This window comes from Neovison vison, chromosome 2 (genome assembly GCF_020171115.1).
Source record: "Neovison vison isolate M4711 chromosome 2, ASM_NN_V1, whole genome shotgun sequence".
In the NCBI taxonomy this organism is placed as follows: Eukaryota; Metazoa; Chordata; class Mammalia; order Carnivora; family Mustelidae; genus Neogale; species Neogale vison.
Window position 1 is genome coordinate 18,030,406 of NC_058092.1, and position 11,530 is coordinate 18,041,935.

The 11,530-nt window shown below is 48.3% G+C and overlaps 1 protein-coding gene across 2 annotated transcripts in view; it reads left to right on the plus strand.

Moving 5' to 3' along the window:
• Window positions 1-11,530, plus strand: part of NIPAL3 (NIPA like domain containing 3) — a 46,074-nt gene that overhangs the window by 32,149 nt on the left and 2,395 nt on the right. Inside the window, exons 7-11 of one of the 2 annotated variants that reach the window (XM_044237442.1) lie at window positions 1,037-1,172; window positions 3,029-3,117; window positions 4,754-4,817; window positions 7,648-7,742; window positions 9,145-9,176. In XM_044237442.1, coding sequence (XP_044093377.1) covers window positions 1,037-1,172; window positions 3,029-3,117; window positions 4,754-4,817; window positions 7,648-7,742; window positions 9,145-9,161 — 401 coding nt within the window. In that variant the 3' untranslated portion in view covers window positions 9,162-9,176. The remainder of the gene's footprint in view (window positions 1-1,036; window positions 1,173-3,028; window positions 3,118-4,753; window positions 4,818-7,647; window positions 7,743-9,144; window positions 9,177-11,530) is intronic. The other variant, XM_044237441.1, reaches the window with a different exon arrangement.

Consider the following 11,530-nt stretch of genomic DNA (forward strand, 5'->3'; position numbering starts at 1 on the left):
GAGCCTAACGCTTTAGATGTTTGTCCCGGAAGTAGCTAAGATTGGTGGTCCATTCCTAAGTGCTCTTGTTTCCAAAGTAGACTGGAATGTCACAGTCGCCAAATGTCCTCTCTAGAGAGTAGGGAGGCCAGGAGGTTCTAAGGCGCATTGGCCGCCCTCCTCCTGCCCACTTCTCACTAACAGGGACACCCTCTTGAAAGTGCCTCTCTTAACTGGACTGTTGATGTTTGGAAATGGTCATCAAGTTTGTGGGGGGTCCAGAAGCTGCTGTGTGATGGGCTGTTAGCAGTAGAGAAAATGTGCAGAAGCCGAGAAAAACAGGAGAGTGGAGCCCTTCAGCCAGAACACTGAGCTTCGTTTGTACCCGGATGTGGGGGTGGCTGGTGGGGGGGCCTGACAGCAGCCATTTCTGCACCGCTGGGGAAAGCAGTGGTCTCCACGGTGAGGTGAACAGTGGTACCTCCAACACCTGTTCTATTGCGTGCATACCCTATAAGCACAGTGTTACATGAGGATCACTTTAAAATGCACAAACACCTATATTTTGGAAAAGTACATTCATGTGCCTAGAGGCATGATTCCAAAATATTTGGAGATCTCTGTCTAATGAAACATTTTTAAAAATGCAAGTGAATGAGCGTTAGAATAAAAAATAGAGGGTGCTTGACACATCACGTGTTTTTTTTCCCCTGTAACTGCCATAAGAAGGGTACTCACAGGAAGTTCATGTATCCATTTAGGGATGATTTTTGACCATGGTCCAGACACAGAGAGTTAAACTCAATGCCCTTTCTTCCTGGTGTTCAGAAGTGACACTTGGAAGCATGTGGGCATTTTGCTCTCCCCGCTTTGGACAGAGCACATGGATAGCAGCAACTCGTGGAAGGCGGAGGAGATCTGCTGCCCCTGGCATCCTCACCATCCCTGGGGTGGCCCAGCCAGGGCTTCCTCCATCTTTTCTCGACACGTCCCTTGGAGTCATCACCTCACTTACAGGGTCTGACGCCCTTGCCTGGTCCTCGTTCACCCTCTGCAGGCTCTATGACGGTGGTGACCGTGAAGGCTGTGGCCGGGATGCTCGTCTTGTCCATACAGGGGAATCTGCAGCTCGACTACCCCATCTTCTACGTAATGTTCGTGTGCATGGTGGCCACCGCTGTCTACCAAGCCGCGTGAGTTGCAAAGTCTCTCCCTGCGGGGCCTCTCCACGTTTTGGGGTCACTTCCATTTCTTGCGCCTGATTTCATTTGTTCTTGAAGCTGTAGGGAAGGCAGAACATTCAGACACAGCCCGTGAGCTGAGCAAGGGTCAGCATCCACTGTGGAGAGAGGGGTCGCTGATTTGCTGAGCTGTCCCCTGGAGGGACTCTGTGCCCCTTGAAAGAAAAAGCCGGGAGTGGAGGTGTTTTTCCCTCTGCCTCCAACTGGGAGAAGGGGCAGGCTCACTTTGCCTCTGCCCCAGTGTGGGTGTCTGTTTCAAGAACGTTAGAAGAGGCTGTGTGTGCCCGCATGAGAGTGAGAGACTTCTCTGTCTGCTAGGTGGAACATAGCAAGTTGTTCTTTCTTGTCCTCCGGGAATCTTCTCCAGAGAGTGAGAGCATCATTTCTGTCTCAGAAGCAGTGGTCCTGAGGGGTGGGCCTGAGCCTTGTTCCCATCTGAGACCAGGTGCTCTGCAGAGGGCCCAGGAAGGCCTGGGTGGCCCTGCTGGGGACAGGAGGGTGAACGGCACAGGGCTCAGTGTGGCATATGAGGCTGATGGATCCGGGGCGGGGCAGACCCGGGCCCCTGGTGGCTGGGCTCACCATCCCCCAGCGGTGGCCTGGAGCAGTTGTTAGAGTGACCGCTGCCTTGGGGCTCCAGGGGAAGCCCCTCACACACGCCCCTTTTCACGTGAACTTAAATTCATTGGATCCCCCCACCGAACCCCTTTGAAGCAGATGATCCCATCCTCATTTTGCTTTTGAGCAACCAAAGGGGCAGGGCTGAGATGTGAACCGCGGCATCGGGCTCCCCATCCCACACCCTTCGCAGCTCCAATCCAGGCCTCTGCCGCAGCTTCTCTGGGATCAGATTCCATGTCCACAACTGAGAATAACAGCAAACCCTCCTCAGAAGGAGCATGAAGCTCTCCGTGCCGTCCCCAGGACGACCTCCTGAAAATCTCAGCCCCTTTTATGATTATATTGATTATTACTGTCCTGAGTCCTACTGCAGAGATTCTGGTCATCACCCCTGAGCCCACCCAGCCCCAGGCTCCGTGCTGAGCACTCCAGAGTTACAGAGGAGAATCTAGTGCCCCCCACCCCTGCGGGGGAAGCTTCTCACTCACCCAGCCAGCACACAGCTACACAGCCGCACAGCCACACAGCCACCGAGGGCCTTCTGTGTGCCAGACCTTCTGCCATGGAGGCAAGAGCAACAGCCACTGTCCTTGGAGGCACTGCCAGCCCTGGGGTGGACGAGTGCAGTCGAGTGGGACTATATGAGCAGCTACCACCCAGAGAACAGACAAAGAATATATTCCAGAATGAGGGAGTGTCGATCCTAAATGGAGAGAGGAGGAATGAGTCTAATTTCCTCTCTCTCTTTTTCCCACCTTTATAGCAGTAAGCATGTTATTTTTTTATTGAGCAGAAAATGTGCTTTAAAAAAATATTGACAGCAGCAGGCAGAATCGCAGTAAGTGCCACGGGAGTTTCGTGGATTGTTCATGGGAACAGGATGGCCCGTTGTAGGGGTGTGTGGGGATGTAGGGGACACTGACGTGAGGAGAGGGGTATTTCCAGTGCGTGAGAACCATGTGGCCAGAAGTGCATACCTGGGAAGGCGTGGCCCCCTTGGGGAATGGCGGTGGACCTCAAGCTGTGTGACAAGTGGGAGCGAAGCGTGGACCGCAGCTCCAGAGACGCACCTGCAGGGCATCTTTCTTTCATGGGCTGTCTTCATATTTCAAGCTAAGCCTGCTGTCACCAGCTGCCACCTCAGCCTTTCTAACGTGCCCACTGACCAGAGTGCTCTTGTGTTGAAGGTTTTTAAGTCAAGCCTCGCAGATGTACGACTCCTCTTTGATTGCCAGCGTGGGCTACATTCTGTCCACTACCATTGCCATCACGGCAGGTAAGGGCGGCGACTGCTGGATTTCCGTCTCCTACCTTAGCAGCAGCGACGTTACCCCAGTGTCGAGGGATGAGGTTCCGCCTCTGGCAAAGGGCCAATTCTACTGACATGTTCTACCTGTCAGAGTTGCGTATAGTTTCATGGAGAAAGTGCAAGATTTCGAGCCAGAGAGACCTGGGTCCCAGAACAGACTCGGAGCTGTGTGGCTCTGGGAAAGTCACTTAGCCTCTCTGAGCCTCAGTTCCAGATTCATAAAATGGGAATAATAACACTCACCTCCCAGAACTGGAATATGTACCATATGTACTCAGTAGAGCGTGTGTAACGTTTCTTTAACAACTTTTGCCAGCATCTTCTAGCTCCTCTACATGACCCCAGATTTCTTTCTGTAATTTCGAGAGGTTATGACCGTATGAACATCTGTGATAGAACAGGTGGTGGGTAACCTGTCATCATTCTTATAGTTCCCTTTTCATCCTTAGGTGGCTTCTGAGGCTGCAAGCATATCAGATTGTGTTTGTTTTTAAGGGGCAATAAAGGCGATAATCTTCAAAGTGAAAAGACCAGTAAGGGCCAGTGTGCCTCCCTTTGAGCAAAGCTTGGCCATAAGGCTGTGTCTTTCACACTTTAGACCAGCGCTGCTCAAATCCTACCCGTAGAGGCGGGAGCAGGGTAGGCACACGCCTGTGCGATGAGCAGACCTGGGGATCCAGTGGGATGCCAGCCCAGAGCAGCCAGAAAGTGAACCCAATGTGAAGATATAAGTCCCAGTCAAGAACTTGGGTCTGGGCAAGGTTGAAAGGAATAGCCAATAGCATGAAGCAGTCAGAAGCTGGGGGGGTGGGGTGGGAGCCCAGAGATACAGCCAGAAGCCCATGGAGGTGAAATGAGTCCAGACAGAGGCTGCTGGGGGGCAGATGAGGGTGGCAAGCCCATGTTACTGCCACCTCCTGGGAGGGGGCTGCAAGCCTGCCGTCTGCTGGCCATGTGAGGTCAGAAGGCTCTGAGCTTAACTTGAAACCTTGTTTTTCCATCCTGAGAAAGACCAGAGAGTGGCGCTTAGGTGACCCTGTTGGTTGTGTCGGACTCTTGGTATCAACTTGGATCATGATCTCAGGGTTGTGGGATCAAGCCCTGCCTCGGGCTCCCCACTCAGTGCCATGTCTGCTTGGGATTCTCTCTCTCTCTCCCATGACCCCCACTCCTCCCTCCCTCTCTCTCTCTCTGATAAATAAATAAATCTTAACAACAACAAAAAAAAAGATGGGTGAAGAGGGTGTTAAAAACTGGCAAAAAAAGATCTACAGTTTCATTCTTAATATGTTTCATTTGGGGACGCTGAGTGCAGGGTCCATGCAAACTCTTTACCCTCTTTGTGAGTCTAATGTTATCTCAAAATAAAAAGTTAAGAAAAAAAAGATGGCGATAAGAGGGACGTTGGAGGAGAAAGAGAAGACAATCTGTCCCCCTCAAAAGGACTTTTATTCCACTCTTCTGACATGTACCCTGCTGGTCATCAGGCTTCTGACCACTTCGGTTTCCTGCAGGGAAGAGAGCTTAGCCGAATCCTAGACAGACAGGCAAGAAGGTGATTTGAAAACAGCTCACCCATATTTGCTGCTTTCTGCCTCTGCAGGTGCAGTGTTTTACCTGGACTTCATCGGGGAGGACGTACTGCACATCTGCATGTTTGCACTGGGGTGAGTCCCTGCTCCGTGGCCCTGGGGCAGCTCACCTGTCTGGCCCGCTATTGCCTCTGCCTCTCACACAATCCTCTAGAGCCCAGGGAGCAGCCAGAATTCAGAGCTTTGTCCCCCAGAGATGAGTGAGCATTTTACTCCCCAAACGGCTTTATCTCCCTCCCCCTTCTCTTATTTTGGGCTTTAATCTCCTTGTCATAGTTTCTAGACTATTCTTCTTAGACCCATGAAAAGACTCTCAGTCTCACTCCAGATCACAGAAATGCATTTTGAAGCCACAGGAGATGCCATGACGTTGCAGAAGGCAAGATTGAGGGTGTCCCTGTCGGCCAGAGAATGAAGAGACCAGCTCTGTGCCACAGAGGGGATCTCTGATGCCAGAGGACAATCTGGCAGGACCACTAAAAGTTACAAATGAGCAATGTTTGATGCAACATTCCAAATGGGACACAAAGGCGCATGTATGGGGCTATTTATTAATTTTATAATTAATTATATAAGTAAATAATTGAAAGTAGACTAAATACCCAACAGTAGAATACAGGTTAAATAAATTGCAATATTCCCGTAAAATAAAGTACCATGCTGCCATTTTGAAAAATTGAGGCCAGCCTATAGATTTTTTTTTTTTTAAAGATTTTATTTATTTATTTGACAGAGAGAAATCACAAGTAGATGGAGAGGCAGGCAGAGAGAGAGAGGGAAGCAGGCTCCCTGCTGAGCAGAGAGCCCGATGCGGGACTCGATCCCAGGACTCTGAGATCATGACCTGAGCCGAAGGCAGCGGCTTAACCCACTGAGCCACCCAGGCGCCCCAGCCTATAGATATTGACATAGAACCATGTCTAGGATGCATTAATGGAAAAAGTTACATTTTTTTTAAGATTTTATTTTTTTTATTTATTTGACAGACAGAGATCACAAGCAGGCAGAGAGGCAAGCAGTGGGGGGTGGGGAAACAGGCTCCCTGCCGAGCAGAGAGCCCAATGCTGAGCTCAGTCCCAGGACCCTGGGATCATGACCCAAGCCCGAAGGCAGAGTCTTTAACCCACTGAGCCACCCAGGCACCCCAAAAAGTTACATTTTTTTGAATGTATGGTCCTATGATCTAGCAGTTCCACATCTAGATACATACCCAAAAGAAATGAGTACATATATTAACAAAATGACTTGTACCTAAATATTTATAGTAACTGTATTTGTCATATCCTCAAATTGGTTACAATCCAAATGTTTATCAATGGGGAGAGTAAAAAATAAATGATACAGTATATTCAGACAATGAATTCAGTATAACAATTAAAAATAATGAACTAGGGATGCCTGGGTGGCTCGGTGGGAAAAGCCTCTGCTTTTCACTCGGGTCATGGCCTCAGGGTCCTGGGATCAAGCCCCACATCAGGCTCTCTGCTTAGCAGGGAGCCTGCTTCCCCCTCTCTCTCTCCGCCTGCCTCTCTGCCTACTTGTGATCTCTCTCTCTCTGTCAAATAAATAAATAAAATCTTTAAAAAAATAATGAACTACTAATACATACAGTTAAGTGAATGAACCTTAAAAATATTTATAAGGGAAAGAAACCAGATAGAGTATACACTGTATGATTTAACTTGTAAGAAGTTCAAGGACAGAATGGGGCACCTGGGTGGCTCAGTCAGTTAAGCATCCAACTCATGGTTTCAGCTCCCTGGAATCGAGCCCCACATCAGGCTCCACACTCAGCGTGGACTCTGCATCAGATTCTCCCCCTCTCCTTCTGCCCCTCCCACCCCAGCTAAATAGATAACTCTTTTAAAAAATTTCTTTAAAAAGTTCAAGAACAGGCAAATCAAGTATCAGATGATAGTAGCCAGTGGCTTCCTATGGTTTAGCATGGATTGGGAGAGGTACAAGGAAACTTTCTGGGGTGGAGGGGATGGAAATCTCTTCTCTGTTGACCTGTGTGGTAATTGCAAGAGGTACACACAGGTAAAATTCTTCAAGCACTACATTTAGGGTTTGTGCATTTTACTGCGTGTGAATTTCACCTTGGTTTTTAGAAAGTGCACTTATTTAAGCTCTAGGGAAAGGGGGGGGGAAGGACTCTAGAAGAATCTACCCCTATCTGGAGGACCAGGGGGAATTCAGGGACTTTTAACTTCTTCTTTTTCTCCTCCTGTATTGATTGAATTTAGGTCATAAAGAACTTTCTTTACGGTGCCTGGGTGGCTTAGTTGGTTAAGTAGCTGCCTTCGGCTCGGGTCATGATCTCAGGGTCCTGGGATCGAGTCCCATATCGGGCTCTCTGCAGAGAGCCTGCTTCTCCCTCTCCCCCTGCCTGCCTGTGCTCTCTATCCCTCTGTCAAATAAATAACTAAAATCTTTTTTTAAAAAAGAATTTTTTTAATTAAAAAAATGTGTTTTTTTAAGGCGAGGTTCTAAGATACAGGTGAAATGGAAGTAAAGGAGCTTTGCCCCAGATTATCTAATTTATTGTCTAATTTATTATGTCTATTATTATACATATTATATATGTAATTATTATTATTGCCTAATTTATTATATATAGTATATAGTATATTGTCTAATTTATTATGGGAGCTTTGCCCTGGATTGTCTAATTTATTCTGATGAATGCAGTGTGGCCTGCAAAGCATGGGAGGCTTTTCTTTATCCCGTTTCTGCTCCCTGCCCATCTCAAGCCCCAAGCCTCCCAGGGCTCCTCGGCAGCGAGCCCCCCTCTGCAGCCTGCAGCCCTCTTTTTCCATTTTTCCCATTCCCCGGGGTAAGAAAGTGAGCCCTCCTGCCCTCACCCTGGCCTTTTTTCTCTCCCTCCCTCATCCCTGTTCCTCAGGTGCCTCATTGCATTCTTGGGCGTCTTCTTAATCACACGTAATCGGAAGAAGGCCATTCCATTCGAGCCCTACATTTCCATGGATGCCATGCCAGGTAACGTTGAAACCCCGTGTGTCCCTCTGGCCAGCCCGCCCATAGAGAATGACTACTACTTCCTGTTTAAAGCGACAACCAGCCGCTGGGTTCAGTACAGAGAAGGTGTGCTGTGCCGTTACAGTGTGACTGTCTCTCTCTCTCTCTCTCTCTCTCTCTCCCTCTCTCTTTTTTTAAATCTCTCTGTGCCAAATAGGCAATGGTAGAGGCACCTCGGTTGGTTTTGAGCCCCTCTTGCCAGTTCCCTTGTTTATTTTGGGATCTCTTTAAAGACAGGTCCGATTCACACTGAGTATACTTGTGATCTGTACCTCAGGCTTCGTGCCTGCAGAAGGAAAAAAAAAAAAAATCCACTCATCGAAATGGAATGGAATAACCAGAGAGGGAAAGGAAAATAGGATGAATGAAATTCAGAGACTATTGCCTCACTTCTTAGGTGGCACCAGAGCGCGGATTGTTCTGGAAAGCCTAATTTCCCAAGGAGCTGGGGGTTCACACCGAGAAGCCCAAGCTCAAATGCCTTTAGCCGGTGACAGTAACAAAGGTGGGACTCTGCAGAGAATGGCACAGAAGGGAGTAGGGGAGTCTGTGGAGAACCAGAGAGTGCCTGCCCCGCCCAAAGGGACCCACATTAGGAAGGTTCATCCAAGTGTGCTGAGCTCAGTTCTGTGGGTTGCCAGTGACCACTAGCTTTCACTTTCAGTCAGAATTTTTATTTTAGGTGTAAAGATGGAACTTTCCAGGGGCACCTGGGTGGCTCAGTGGGTTAAAGCCTCTGCCTTTGGCTCAGGTCATGATCCCAGAGTCCTGGGATCGAGCCCTGCATCAGGCTCTCTGCTCGGCAGGGAGCCTGCCTACCCCTCTCTCTCTGCCTGTCTCTCTACCTACTTGTGATTTCTGTCTGTCAAATAAATAAATAAAATCTTTAAAAAAAAAAAAAAAGATGGAACTCTCCAGAACACAAGCCCCACCCTTCGTGAAGACACCCTAATGAGCAAACTGTAAGCCCACGGACGGCATACAGTACTGCTGACTAAAGTACTCTGGGATACCAGTGTGTTCTCAGAGCCAACTGAGGTACCCCGACTTTAAACGGCCCCAAGGTGTATGTGTCTATTTTTATATAATTTCCTCATCCTTTGCTCTCAAGCTGTCGTCTGTCCTTCATGCTCTTACCAGCCCGCCTGTGTATAGCATTTGCGGGTCAAACGTCTCATTTGACCCCACTTGTTTGAACTGTACGTAACATTAGTATAAACAAGCTTTGAGTCGGGGCCTTACGCTTTCTCCTAGGAGTTAAGTGCATGAGCTTTAGTGCATGGACTTTTAAAACATCTAATCGGGCTGCTCAGATGCCTTTTTTTTTGCTTACTTCCTTGTTTCTCGGCTGTGTCCCCGATAGATGAGGGCGCTGGATAGCTGAATTCCAGATAGGTGAGGTGTCAACTCTGTGTGTGCAAGTGTGTGTATCTGTGTGTTGGTGTGTTTACAAATTGTGTATGTGTATATATCTAAGTATTTGTGTATGCATATATACAGACGTATCTGCTAGTGGAAAATAGAAGGTAACCTAAGGTAACCTTAGATACCAACATTCTGTGGTCTGTTCGTGGTTGTGGCTCTGGGCTCCTCTTTGTACCTTGTGATGGGTGGGAGGTTAGATCTTGACCAAAGGAGTCCCCGCCCTGGTGCTGTAGCATGTCAGGACACTTGGGGGTAGAGACGTATTCTCTTCAATGAAAAGCGTGGGCTTGGAGTCCAGGTGGCCTGGATTCAAATCCCAGCTCTACCACCCACCCGTGGTGTGACCTTGGGCATGTACTTGGACCTCCCAAGACCTCCGACCCTCATTTGTGAATTGGGATTCCCTCTTTCAGGATAGTGGGATAATATGTTAAAGGCCCCTTACACAGTGTTTGGGACTTGGTAGATGCCTGGTTAAATTTGATTTCACGTCCCTTTTGCTTAAAAAAAAAAAAAAAATCCTTGAAAATTTCAGACACTTGTTTGACCTGATGCCAGGTAGAACATGAAAAATAAAACTGTTTAAAAAAGGGAGGGGGGCACCTGGCTGGCTCAGTCGGAAGAGAAAGAGTCTAAGAGCATCCGTGTCGGATCCCAGCTCTGTGACTTGGGGTCATGAGTTTGGGCCCCACATTAGGTGGAGAGATCACTTAAATAAATTTTATTTTAAACTTTAGAAATAAATTAATTAACTAATGAAATAAAAAAAAGAAAACGATTGAACAGATTGTCTTTCCTAGCTACTCGGTTTCCCTGGTCAGCATTAGAACCTTGCTTTTGGTCCATCTAGATCAACAGCTTCACAGCAGACAGTAGCTACAGTTCAAGAGGCATTTAGTTCTCCAAAAAATGTGCTGCAGGTCACAACTTAGAGAGGATTTAAGTAATTCTAGCACATGAAAGACTTCTAAAAAATGAGAAAAGATAAAGCTGTCCCTGTGAGCTGGGAGCTGCCTAGCTGTCCCCGCTGGGCCTCAGGGTCCCTGGCTGACAAAAAGCAGCTTCCCAGAACTTCAGCGTCAGAGAGGGGCACTTCGACCATGATAGACCAGATACAAACAGGGCCACTCCATTGTCATTTATGAATGCAGACGAAACGTGACCGTTGACCGAACCACGGGGGACTGGCACCTCTTTACCAAGTACAGCTTGAGCCTACACGGCCTTCTCTCCATCTAGATAAGAATTATTAAGATTCCCAGTTACTAAACTGGTCCCACTTCCCGACAGCATCTAATCCAAAGCCTAGCCCAGCTTCCTTAAACCCTCTCCCAAATCACCTAACACAAATCCTGACTTTTCTAACACCCTCCTACTGAGGCATCCCACAGTTCCCCACGGTGGACAACTCTCTCATGGCAATGAATGATAAAGCCACATCTGTTAGACTCTAGGTGTAATCCTGGTGCTCTTTGGCTGAGGAACTATGAAAAAAAATCCAGGAGCTAAACTGTGCCTGGTAAGCCAACAGGCACCCCTCAACTTCTCCCAAGCGTGCCCCCATCCCAAAATCCAAACCACAGATGTAGACCGTACCCGTCTGATGCTCTTGAGCTAAGGCTAGTGCTGTGTGAAAGCATAGAGTCTCCCCAGGCCACTCATGGAGTCACAAGGCCATGGTCTGTGGTGTCTGATCTCAGTTCTGTGACTTTCGGCAATTAACCTCACCATTCAGAATCCGTTTTCTTACCCAGACGATGAGGATGGGATCTGGGGGGCATTCGGTGGAAGCTCCTAGGAAGGCCATACAGCATTCCAGCTGAGCATGGTCCTCAGCGTTCAAACCACCTGAGTTTGAATCCCAGCCCGGCCACTTGCCATCTTGATGACCTCAAGCAAGGTACCTGACCTCCAAGTGCCTCATTTTCCTTATCAGTAGTTATGAGGATCAGAAGAGAGAAAACCTCTCAGCTGGTTAGAGCGGGGTCTGTCCCCAACTCAACACTCGGTACCTGTTAGCTATTCTCACGCTTGCTGTTGGTACCGTCCTGATCTAAACCCTCAGCTCAGAGCCTGGGCAGAGGGAATAGTCTAGCACCTGCTGTTATCATCATAGTTTCACGGAGGACACTTGGCGTTCAGTTTCATAGGACAGCCTGGGGGTAAGAGAATTTGAAATCTCCGTTCCCTGCCAGGAAGAGAGCTGGCCTCTAAGCCCAGGGCCCACATGCAGGAGGATTTGCTGAGTAAGACTAATGGAATTAATGATTAAAGTCTTTGTTCTCGACTGTAAGTAGACATCCAGCGTCCACACGTGCTCAAAA